Below are 12,927 nucleotides of genomic sequence, written 5' to 3'. Positions count from 1 at the left end.
ACCTGTGGTAACAGACCAGTATTCTCACTTCCACACCCATCAGGGTTGCTTTCCCTGATCTGATTTTTCTGTCTTTGGGTTTGAGTTAGAGGTCAATATTAGGCTCCTTCGTAAGATGTCTGTAGTATTATAGATGTAAGCCCTGCTGCTTCAAAGTCCCACGGTAATAGTGGTTTAAACAAAATGCAAGTTTCTTTCTCTCATATAAAAGACAACCTTTCTTTTCTTTCTTTTTGAGACGGAGCCTCCCTCTGTTGCCCAGGCTGGAGTGCATGGCGTGATCTTGGCTTACTGCAACCTCCACCTCCTGGGTTCAAGCAATTTTTCTGCCTCAGCCTCCTGAGTAGCTGGGATTACAGGTGCACGCCACGATGCCTGGCTAATTTTTTTATTTTTAGTACAGACGGGGTTTTACCATGTTTGTCAGGCTGGTCTTGAACTCCTGACCTCGTGATCCACCCCCACCTCAGCCTCCCAAAAGTGCTGGGATTATGGGCATGAGCCACCACTCCTGGCCTTCCTTTAATATATTATAAATGTAAACTCTAAAATGCCTCTTTAGTCTCGATAATCCTCCATCTCTCTGTATCTCTACCCCCTTAGGCTGTTTCTGTGGTCTCATCGTTTAGGTCTCAGGTAGGTGTCACCACAGGAAGCCTTCTGGAGCCCCCAAATGAGGTGTCAGTTCTACCTATTGTATACTATAGCACCCGTTCATTCCCTTTCCTTAAAGTCCACACAATTCCACGATGTCTGCTTTCCCCACTAGACAGTTCACTGGTTAAGGGCAGAGGCAGGTTCCCAGCATCCTTGCACGGTGCCCACCTCACACCGAGGTGCTCAGGCTCAGGGTTTGTTTGTTACTGGTGCTGTTGTTATTCGTATGCAGTTCAGCGACTTACCAAAGGTGTGCCTTATATATAGAGAGAGAGTTGCCTTACACTAGTCAATATCTTCTGTTGTACCCCCACAATACCTGTAGGTTTGATCTGGGCCCTGAAAAGTGGTATGATTTTGATACTTTTCGCACAGATCCTGCCAGCTATCTTACACAGCCTGATGAAAACCTGAAAGGATAAAGGAGAAAATGCAGCCTAGGCAGAAAAACACTGGCAGAATCTATGAACCACAATTAAGCTTATTTCAATCTTTTCTGATGCTTTAATAGGCAGGAATGTGTGTTTCCATTGCCAGAGCCTTTCTCCGTCTGGTGAGGGGAAAGAGGCTCAAATTTTTAGGCATGGTAAAAGCTTTAATTTATTAAATGTAAGTATTAAAACTATACTACAATTTTTAAATAACAGCTTTGTCGAGATAGATATAATTCACATACCATAAAACTTTTTTTTTTTTTTCAGACGGAGTTTTGCTCGTTACCCAGGCTGGGGTGCAGTGGTGTGATCCCGGCTCACTTCAACCTCTGCCTCCTGGGTTCAAGTAATTCTCCTGCCTCAGCCTTTAGAGTAGCTGGGATTACAGGTGCCCACCACCACACCCAGCTAATTTTTTGTATTTTTAGTAGGGACACGGGGTTTCATCATGTTGGCCAGGCTGGTCTCGAACTCCTGACCTCAGGTGATCCACCCATCTTGGCCTCCCAAAGTGCTGGGATTACAGGTGTGAGCCACTGAGCCCAGCCAAAATTTACCGTTATTAAAGTATATAATTAAGTGGATTTTTGGTATATTCACAGAATTATGCAACCATCACCAATGTCTCATTCCAGAGCATTTTCATCACCCCCAAAATAAACCACATCTCCACTAGCAATAACTGTGCATGGCCCCTCCCTCTCTGTCCTCAGTCTCTGGCAACCACTCACCTACTTTCCGTGTCTATGGATTTGCCTATTCAGGGCATTTCATATTAATGGAGCTATACGATATGGGCCTTTTGTGTCTAGCTTCTTTCACTTAACACAGTGTTTTCAAGGTTTATCCATGTTGTAGTATGTATCAGTACATCGTTCCTTTTTATGGCTGAATAGTAACTTCCATAAAGCACATTTTGTTTATCTGATCATGAATTGACAGAGATTTGTTTTCACTTTTGGACTATTATGAATAGTGATGCTATGGACATTTGTGTACAAGTTTTTATAAAAACATGTTTTCAATTATCTCTGATATACATCCAGGAGTGGAATTGCCCCACTGGGCATATGGTAAGTCTACATTTAACTATTTGAGGAACTGCCAAACTGTTTTCCAAAGTAGTTACACCATTTTACATTCCCACCAGCAATGTTACGAGGGTTCTAATTTTTCCACATCTCATCAAGCCTTGTGATGGTCTGCCTTTCTGATGATGGCCTTCCTACTGAGTGTCAAGTTGTTATCTCATTGCATTTTTTTTTTTTTTTTGCATTTCCCTGATGGCTAATTTTGTTGAGGGTATTTTCATGTGCTTATTGGACATCTGCATGTCTTATTTGGAGTAATGTCTGTTCAGATTCTTTGCCTATAATTAAATTTGGTTGTCTTTTTATTGTTTAGTTGTAAGAATTCCTGATATATACTGGATAGGTGATTTGTAAGTATTTTCTCCCATTCTGTGGGCTTTCATGTCACTTTCTTGATAGTGTCCCTTGAAAAGCATAAAAGTTTTTAATTTTTATGAAGTCCAATTGTTTTGTTGTTGTTGTTGCTTGTACTTTTAGTGTTATATTAGAAACCACTGCCTGGTCCATTTATTCCAGCACCACATACTAAAAAGACTATTCTTTGCTTCACTGGATTATCATGGAATCTTTGTTGAAAAATCAACTGATTGTAGGCTGGGCGTGGTGGCTCACATGTGAAATCCCAGCACTTTGGGAGGCTGAGGTGGGAGTTGAGCCCAGGAGTTCAAGTTTGCCTTGAGCCATGATTACACTCCAGGGTGAACTCCAGCCTGGGTGACAGAGTGAGACCCCGTCTCTAAATGTAAAACAAAACAAAAAAAAGAAAATCAGTTGATTAGATTTCCAGACTCTCAGTTCTGTTCATCTATATGTCTGTCTGTATGCCTGAACACCCTGAGTTGATTAGTGTAGCTTAATAAGTTTTGACATAGAGAAGTATGGGTCCTCCAACTTTGTTATTTTTCAAGATTGTTTTAGCTGTTCTGGGTACCTTATATTTCCATGTGAATTTTAGGATTTCCATATAAATTTTAGAATAGCCAACTGGGATTTTGATAGGGATTGCATTGAATCTGTTTATCATTTTTGGCAATCATGCCATCTTGTCTTCTAATCCATGAAGACAGATGTATCTTATTTAGGTCTTTAATTTCTTTGATGATGTTTTGTATTTTTCATTGTACGAGTCTTACATTTTTTGTTCAATTTATTCCTAAGTATTTTGTTCTTTTGATATTATTGTAAGCTGAAGTGTTTTCTTAATTTCATTATTGGATTCTTTATTATTAGTGTATAGAAATACAATAGATTTGTGTATATTGATCTTGTATCCTAAAACATTGCTGAACTTGTTTTTCGTTTCTAATAGTTTATTGTGAATTTCTGAAGCATTTTTTTTTTTTTAATTTGAGGCAGAGTCTTGCTCTGTTGCCCAGGCTGGAGTGCAGTGGTGTGATCTCAGCTCATTGCAAGCTCCGCCTCCCAGGTTCACGCCATTCTCCTGTCTTGGCCTCCCAAATAGCTGGGACTACAGGTGCCTGCCACCATGCCTGGCTAACTTCTTGTATTTTTAGTAGAGACGGGGTTTCACCGTGTTAGCCAAGATGGCCTCGGTCTCCTGACCTCATGATCCGCCTGCCTCAGCCTCCCAAAGTGCTGGGATTACAGGCGTGAGCTACTGTGCCTGGCCTTCTGAGGAATTTTTTGTTTTAAAATTATTGCAAAATATACATAAAACAATTTTAAACATTCAAAAGTGTGTAATTCAGCGCATTAAATACATTCAAAATGTTGTACAACCATCACCATTATCAGTTTCTAGAACTTTTATCATCCCAAACAGAAAATCTGTACCCACTAAACAATAATTCCTCACTTCCACCACTAACCCCTGATATCCTCCATTCTCTTTTCAGCCTCTATAAATTTGCCTATTCTAGGTACCTCATATAAGTGGAATCATAACAATATTTGTCCTTTTGTGTCTGCCTCATTTCACTTAGCTTAATGTTTTCAACTTTCCTTCATACATACAATAGCATGTATCAGATCTTACTCCTTCTTATGACTGAATAACATTCCATGGTACCTATGTAACACGTTATCTATTCATCTGTTGGTGACATTTGTGGTTTTGCCTCCTTTTGGTTGTTGGAATAATGTTAGAAACCAATGGTGTACAAGTATCTGTTTAAGCCCCAGATTTCAATTCTTTTGGATCTATACCATGGAGTGGAATTGCTGGATCACATAATACTTCTTGTTTTTGTTTTGTTTTTTGAGATGGAGTCTCACTGTATCACCCAGGCTAGAGTGCAGTGGTATGATCTCGGCTCACTGCAACCTCTGCCTCTGGGTTCAAGCAATTCTTATGCCTTAGCCTCCTGTGTAGCTTGGATTACAGGCATGTGCCAACATGACTGGCTAATTTTTGTATTTTTAGTAGAAATGGGGTTTTACCATGTTGGCCAGGCTGGTCTGGAACTCCTGGCCTCAAGTGATTTGCTGCCTTGGCCTCCCAAAGTGCTGGGATTACAGGCATAAGCCACCATGCCCAGCCTTTTTTTTTGAGACAGGGTCTCACTTTGTCACCTAGGCTGGAGCACTGTGGTGTGAACATGGCTCACTGCAGCCTTGACCTCCTGGACTCAAGCAATCCTCCTGCCTTAGCTCCCACCAAGTAGCTGGGACTATAGGTGCATACCACCATACCTGGATAATTTTTGTATTTTTTCTGGAGATGGGGTTTCGCCATGTTGTCCAGGCTGGTCTTGAACTCCTGAGCTCAAGTGATCTTCCCACCTTGGCCCTTAAAGTGTTAGGATTACAGGTGTGAGCCACTGTGCCCAGCCTTGGATTATATAGTACTTCTGTGATTTTGAGGAACTACCAAACTGTTTTCCATAGTGACTTCTCCGTTTTACATTCCCATCAGCCATGTACGAAGGTTCCAATTTCTTTTCATCCTCACCAACACTTTTCTGTCTTGATTTAAAAAATTATACTCATCATAGTACATATGAAGTGGTATCTCATTTTTTCATATTGAATAACAGTTTTGTTGGATATAGAAATCTTGGTTTACAGTTCTTTCTTTCATCACTTCGAATATGTCATCCCATTGCCCTCTGGCCTTCATGGTTTCTGCTAAGAAGTCAGTTGCTAATCTTATTGAGACTCCTTACATGTGATGTACCAATTTTCTTTGCTCCTTTAAAGATTCTGTGTCTTTTAACGGTTTAACTGATACGTCCAAGTGTGGGTTTTTAAAAATTTTGTCCTACTTGGAGTTCATTGAGGTTCTTAGATACACAATTTAAAAAAAAATCAAATTTGGGAAGTTGTTGGCTATTGTTTTTTTAAATATTGTTTCTGACCATTTCTCTTCCTTCTCTCCTTTTGAGACTCCCATTATGCATATGTTGGTATGCATGATAGTATCCCACAGGTCTCTGAGAGTCTGGTTTTTTTTTTTTGAGACAGGGTTTTGCTCTGTTGCCCAGGCTGGAGTGCAGTGGTGTAAACATGGGTCACTGCAACCTTGATGTCCTGTGCTCAATTTTCCCATCTCAGCTTCTTGAGTAGCTGAGACTACAGGTGCATGCCACCATGCCTGGCTAAATTTTTAATTTTTTTGTAGACATGGGGTCTCACCATGTTGCCCAGGCTGGTTTAGAACTCCTGAGCTCAAGCATCTTCCTGCCTTGGTATCCCAAAGCACTGGGATTACAGGTGGGAGCCACAGCGCCTTGCCTCATTCTTCTTTTTCTTTCTGGTTCTCAGGCCAGATACTCTCAATTGAGTCTTCAAGTAAGTTTTCTGATTCCTTTGCTAGTTCAAATTTGTCAAGTCCCTCTAGTAAATGTCTCACTTTAGCTATTGTACTTCTTAACTCTAACACTTTTATTTTTTCATAATTTCTCTTATCTATTTGATAACTGTTCATATACTTTAAATTCTTCAGGCACAGGTTTTTTCTTTGAATATCAAAATATTAGCTGGTTTAAAGTCTTTGTCTAGTAAGTCCAATGTTTGGTCTTCCTAAGCAATATTTGCTATTGACTCCCCCCACCATTATATGAGCCATATTTTCCTGTTTTCTTTGACTGTTTTGTATATTTGTTGTTGTTGTTAAAAACCCGACATTTTAAGTAGTATGACAATTCTGGAAATCACATTCTTCCTTTCCCAGTGTTTGTTGTGCTCTATGTCCAGAAGTCTTGAGAAATCAAAGGGTTTCTTGTCAGAAGATCTCATGACAGCGAAAAGAATAAAAGGATGGAGGCAAAAATTGACCTAATTTTCTGGCCATAAACATAGAAAAATACTTCACAATGGTCTATAAAAACGTAATTATAAAGATCATTTTCATACAGCTAAGGAAGTTAAAAAAAAAAAAAAAAACCAACCTCCTATTTCTTGAATTGTAGCAATTAAGTCTTGTCCTAAGACTCAAGTTCGAACGCTAGTTCTGTCTTACACTACTACTTGAATAAATGATGTAATTTCTCAGAGCTTGTTTCCTCATTTGTAAAATGGAGATAGTACTTGCTAGCACTGTTGTGTGAAGGAGGGAAATATAGGTGTGAAAGTACTTTTTAAAAAGTAAAGTGCCATGCTCAGCGTATGCACATGAGGGTTTGAGTTGTGGGTTATGGAGAGAGTTGTCAGGTGATTTAAAAAAATTCTTATTTAAACAAACTTATTTAAATAAGGGCTAGAATATACCTAGAACATTTAACATGGAAATGTATTTACAAATAGAAAACACTTAATAAAATTTCATCTTGGACTATGTAAATTCTAAAAGTTGATTTACTTTAAAAATTTTGTCTGGATAGTTCATAAGTCAAAACAATTTTTTAAAAGAGGACACATCAGAAGTCTCTCATGCCTGTCCCTTTTACCTGGGTTCCCTTGTCTTGCTCTCTGCCACAGTTTTGCTTCCTTTCCTGTCAATATTCTCTTATCCAGATATGAGAAAATATGACTTTGTACCCTCTGAGTTTTATTTGCAATATCATTGTACAATAAATTCTTATCACCCTTTTCTTGCTCATCAGTGGCCAAGATAATAAATTGGTCAGTTAGACAGCAAATAGCAGGCCTAGGACTCAAGTCCAGGCTTGCTAGTACCAAGGTACCACATCTACTTTGTTTTCCTGCGTTGTGAACTTTCTGTGAAATAGGGTAAATCTTTCAGAAAACTGTGTATACAGCTGTGTTCTTAACAATATCTGCCTTTCAGATTGGTGGACCAGACAGTTCACGGCTGACTTCGCGTTTGGGGAATCAGTATGTCAACGTGATGAACATGCTTCTTTTCACACTCCCTGGAACTCCTATAACTTACTATGGAGAAGAAATTGGAATGGGAAATATTGTAGCCACAAATCTCAATGAAAGCTATGATATTGTAAGTTGAATACAACTTGACTATTCATCACAGCTATAAAACCAAGTATTCATTTTTTATTTTTTGCCAAATCAGAGAACTTACTATCTCTCTATTCCATTGCTGAAAATCATGGTTACTTTGCTTTTCTTTCTTACTGTTAGTAAGAATTCTCAGCTTTCTTGGTGGTCTGAGAGCTTATTTTAAAAATGCTTTGGAGCCATACAACTAATTTTCTTGGGTAGGGCATTTTAAAGATGTTTTCTACCTGATAGGCACATTAAAATTTATTTATTTATTTTGCCAGGAATACTGTGTTGAGAGGCACACTAAAATTGGAGAACCAGTGGTTTAGTTTAGAATATGATTCATTTCCCTCTACTTGAAATGTGGAGTTAGGAACACTTATTTCTTTAGTTCTCATTTGTCCTGTTTGGTCTTGGGTGACCACAGCACAAGGACCCTTTTCTTTTCTGTTATCAGGTGCAGTGCACAGCCTCAGAGTTAAGCAGTTTTTATTTTGTAGCTACAGATTTCAGAATTGTGTTGCTGGGTAGATGACTATCTTGCAACTTTAATTGCCTAGTTAGCTTTCAACTGTATGAGATCCAATTTCCCTAATATTTGATTAAGGTGAAGCTTTTTTTCCTCTATCAGCTCCTGTATTTGTGTGTGTGCACTCATGAGCAATAATCAGGCTGAATAAACGAGTAGGACAGAATTCATACTCACTTGTACATGGCAGTGTTCTTAAATTCACCAACACTGTACCATAGTAGAAGTCGTATAAACTGGCAATAGCACATTTTGAAATCCTGTATTATTGATTTTTAGGAAAAAGCAGCAGAGATTTCAAGCATGTATTAAAGTTCGATTAGTATTGTCTATTCAAACTCAAAATGTTAAAGTTAAATTAGTATTGTCTATTCAAACTCAAAATGTTATTAGGTACTTTCTAGTTAAAAGGGTGAAACTGGTTTATGTACCGAAAGTTGAGCCCTTTTCATCACAAATGCTAATCAGTACAAACACTAGCTAAGAACTATAGGGAATTAAATAATTATGAAGTAAATCAGGACCAAAGCACATTTCTTTTAATAACCAAACCACTGTTTTCCCTTTCTGGTCTTTTGACATAGAATACCCTTCGCTCAAAGTCACCAATGCAGTGGGACAATAGTTCAAATGCTGGTTTTTCTGAAGCTAGTCACACCTGGTTACCTACCAATTCAGATTACCACACTGTGAATGTTGATGTAAGTATCAGTGAAAATTTTATGTTGATTCTAGAAACAAGAAATGGGTTTCTACTGAAAGTACACGCTCACCCTGAATGTGTCTAAACCTTAACGGATACTCTTTAAATCAATCACAGACTTCCTTGCAGTTTTCCATTTGTAAGGAGTTTGTAAATCATGCCTTTGTGAAAATACAAACTGGTACAAATCTACCAAGTGAAGTGAAGTATCATATAGAATATACAAGTCTTCATTGCAATGACCTTTACTAAGGCCTTTGAGCTATGAAGGAAATTTTATGAAGTTTTTTAGCTAGCCCAGCTGCCTTTCCTCCTCTCTTCCCCTCAAAAGGCAGGGAGAGAGGTGAGTGGATAGGCAGCCATGCAGGCAGGAAGGAGATCAATCAATCAACCCAGAGCAAGGCTCAAATCCACACTACTGTTCTGAAGAAACAGAAGCCATACATGATCCTTAAAGTGGTTGCTCTGGCATACTAATACAACTTTGGCTTTTACCCTTTTTTCTGTTCCCATAGTGATCAAGCACTCATGTCATTCACTAGTGAAAACTTCACTGGAAAACAAACTAAACCAATTTAGGGGAAATGAAATTATAGATGCCACATGGAGATACTTAAGAAATGCATAGCACCCTCTGCCACACACACACACACCATGCCCATCCCAGTCTACTGAGTAATCTGAGGAAACTCCCCAGGATATTCAGATATAGAAAGCCACACAAACCCTTCTGCTCCCACAGCTCCCTGCTACAAGCACCACTGAGAATTCTTGGATAGTATAAGCTTTGTTTTATATAGTTGTAAGTCTTGAAGACACAAAATATATATGGGTTGAATGCCTCTTGATTCTCATTATGTCTAAAATATTCCCATAGGCCAAGGCCAATCTGAATACAGTATGTAGGAAGTCCTACATAAAAATGCATACCAGCAAAGATGGAGAAAATGCAAATTAAAACAGTGATTTTTTTTTTTTTTTTTTTTTTTTTGAGATGGAGTTTTGCTTTTGTTGCCCGGGCTAGAGTGCAATGGTGTGGTCTTGGCTCACCGCAACCTCCATCTCCTGGGTTCAAGCGATTCTCCTACCTTGGCCTCCCAAGTATCTGGGATTACAGGTGCCCGCCAGGCGCCTGCCACCATGTATGGCTGATTTTTGTATTTTTAGTGGAGACGGGGTTTCACCATGTTGGGCAGGCTGGTTTCAAACTCCTGACCTCAAGTGATCCGCCCAGCTCGGCCTCCCAAAGTGTTGGGATTACAGGCGTGAGCCACCACGCCCAGCCAACAATGACACTTTTTTCTAAGTTATAAATCCCAGACAATGCCATTTTAATAAAATACATCCAAATGACCCTGGAAAGGAACAGAAGATTTAAGTAATTTCTAAAATATATAAAGTAAAATTAGGGCTGGGCACCATGGCTCAAAGCTGTAATCCCAGCATTTTGGGAGGCAAAAGCCAGAGGAATGCTTGAGCACAGGAGTTTGAGACCAGCCTAGGCAATATAGTGAGACCTTGTTTCTACCTTCCCCCTACCCCCACCAAAAAAAAAAAAAAGGGAAATTAGCTGGGCCTGGTGACATGTGCCTGTCATCCCAGCTACTCAGGAGGCTGAGCCCAAGAGATCAAGGTTGCAGTGAGTTGTGATTACCCCAGTGCACTCCAGCCTGGGTGCCAGAGTAAGACCGTCTCAAAAAAAAAAAAAAAAAGCAGAGAATAGAAGTGGGAGTCTAAAACATACAGGAGAAAAACAGTTCTAACAGAGACAGCACTGTAGGAATTTCCTGAACTCCTGCAATTTGCCATGGCATAATTTCCCTAAGGAAAAAAAAATCCAGAACTGTTTGGTGATCACATGCATGGCAGAATTAGTAGAACAAAGCCTGAAGCTTCTACAAGTGCATCAGAAGAAAGAAAAGAAGGAAAACAAGACCTAACTCTAGCACTGTCCCCTGGCGAGAATTCGCTGTGGAATGCTCTCAGAAAGGAGAGCTTTTACTACTCAGCTCAGAGTCACAGAGACCAGGAGAAAAAAGGTGGGAATCTAGAAAGCTTATCACCTTCAAGTAGGAAAAGAACCCTACATCCCAATGTCCCAAAGACAAGTCAGACCCACATCCAAGTTGGCTTCCCATTATGAGAGGCAGGCAACCAAAGACAGGCAAACAAGGAAGGTCAAAACACAAAAGCAAACAGATCAAGAATCACACAGTATCTGAGAAAAACCAAGGCCATGAAAGGGAGACACCATTCCTAACAGAACACTGTAGAAAGCAGAGAAAATTATAGCAAACATAAGACTTAAATATAAGTATAAATACCCCCAGTAGATTGCTGTTTAATGGAGCTCCTTGACATTCTTTCAAGAAGTGATTAGATCTCTCAGAAGTATAAAAGACTGTCAAACAATGAAATAAAATAGAACATAAGTGCTAATTAGTGTGCTGAAAAATTGATCCAGGGGCTTGTCCAGAACGTACTGAAAAAGACAAAGAATTAAAAGCATAAGAAAAAATCAGGATACATGGAAGATAGATACAGAATTCCGTACGTGCAGTAACAACAATTGCACAGGAGAACAGACTGGAGGAAACATACAAAGAAATAAAATACATAACCCAGAGATAAAGGAAGACTTTGTCTTCTTTCAGAACAGGTAGGATAAAGAGAACTCCAAAACTACTCAGAAAGAAACCAAACCTGAAAATAGATTGCCTGAGAAAAGGGTTGAGAATTGGACTAGCATCAGACTTCTCAATTGGATACTACACCACATTAGAACTCTATCTTCAAAGTTGTAATGGAAACTGAATTCTATATCCATTCAAACTAGCATGTAAGAGCAAAACAGAGATGGAAAAGCAAGGACCCACATTTTACCATGCGTGGCCACTTTCTGAAAGAATAGTCAAGGGACTATCCAACAAAACATAACAATTCTAAGAGATACAATGTATTAAAGAAGGAAAAGGAAATAACTTGATTTAAATAATTTTTGATACACAATGTAAAACAAGGTATTCTGGAACAAAAATCTTAGTGATTTGATTCTATATGGGAAATGCTAGCAGGGAGGGTGGGTGGGAGGGGGCACACAGGAGCAAGCAAATGAGAGAGCAGTGTTTGTTTTGCACAGGAAAAAGAGTAACTCTAGATTTGAGCTGTTCAGTAGCCATTAACCACTGTGACTATTACATTAAATAGAATTAAACATTTAGTTCCTGCTGGGTATGGTGGCTCACGCCTATAATCCCAGCACTTTGGGAGGCCAAGACTGGAGGATCACTTGATCCTAGGAGTTTGAGACCAGCCTAGGCAACACAGTAAGACCCTATCTCTTAAGAAAAAAATTAGCTGGGCATAATGGCACACACCTGTAGTCCCAACTACTCAGGAGGCTGAGGTGGGAGGATCACTTGAGCCCAGGATGTTGAGGCTGCAGTGAGCCATGATCATGCCACTGCACTCCAGCTTGGGCAACAGAGGGAGATTGTGTCAAAAAAAAAAAAATTCAGTTCCCATGTCATAGTAACACTTCAAGTGCTCATTAGCTGCCATATTGGATGGCTCTGATATAGAACATTTCCAGCATTACAGAAAGTTCTATTGGCCAGCATTGTTCTAGACATTGAGAAACATTATTTTCAAGTGGTCATAATTTTAATGGTAAAATTAGGACATAAAAATAATTTTCAAAGAATTATTTTCAAAGAACACTAGACATAAAATATAACATTTTCAAATTTTCAAAGAATACTAGAAGAAAAAAATTATACAGTCAATCCAATAAAAAGCTTAATAGAAAAAAAACCCAAACAATAGTATAACTACAAATAAAATAGGGCTTCCGAATTATGTCTAAATAATACAATAATTACAAATATGAATGGGTTAAATTAGCCTATTAAAAGATAAAACCACTCAGATAACAAAAACAGACATAAGAAACACTAAAATACAAAGAATTAAAATGAAGATATAGCAAGCAAATAGAAAGCTTGCAACCCAGCTATAGCTATAAACACAAAAAATGAAGTTATCTTTTGACCTAATAATTCCATTCCTAATACTTAGAAATATTTGCACATGTGCACAATAATACTTAAAGGATCTCAACACTTTTTTTTTTTGAGACAGTCTTGCTCTGTC

The 12,927-nt window shown here is 38.8% G+C and overlaps 1 protein-coding gene across 2 annotated transcripts in view; it reads left to right on the top strand.

The window, feature by feature from the left end:
• Positions 1-12,927, top strand: part of SLC3A1 (solute carrier family 3 member 1) — a 45,672-nt gene that overhangs the window by 30,041 nt on the left and 2,704 nt on the right. For both annotated transcript variants that reach the window (XM_054677817.2, XM_515443.7), the window contains exons 8-9: positions 7,371-7,538; positions 8,657-8,773. In XM_054677817.2, the coding sequence (XP_054533792.1) occupies positions 7,371-7,538; positions 8,657-8,773 (285 nt within the window). The remainder of the gene's footprint in view (positions 1-7,370; positions 7,539-8,656; positions 8,774-12,927) is intronic.

Source organism: Pan troglodytes, chromosome 12, assembly GCF_028858775.2.
Source record: "Pan troglodytes isolate AG18354 chromosome 12, NHGRI_mPanTro3-v2.0_pri, whole genome shotgun sequence".
Lineage (NCBI taxonomy): Eukaryota > Metazoa > Chordata > Mammalia > Primates > Hominidae > Pan > Pan troglodytes.
This window is presented reverse-complemented; position numbering and strand designations above follow the sequence as displayed.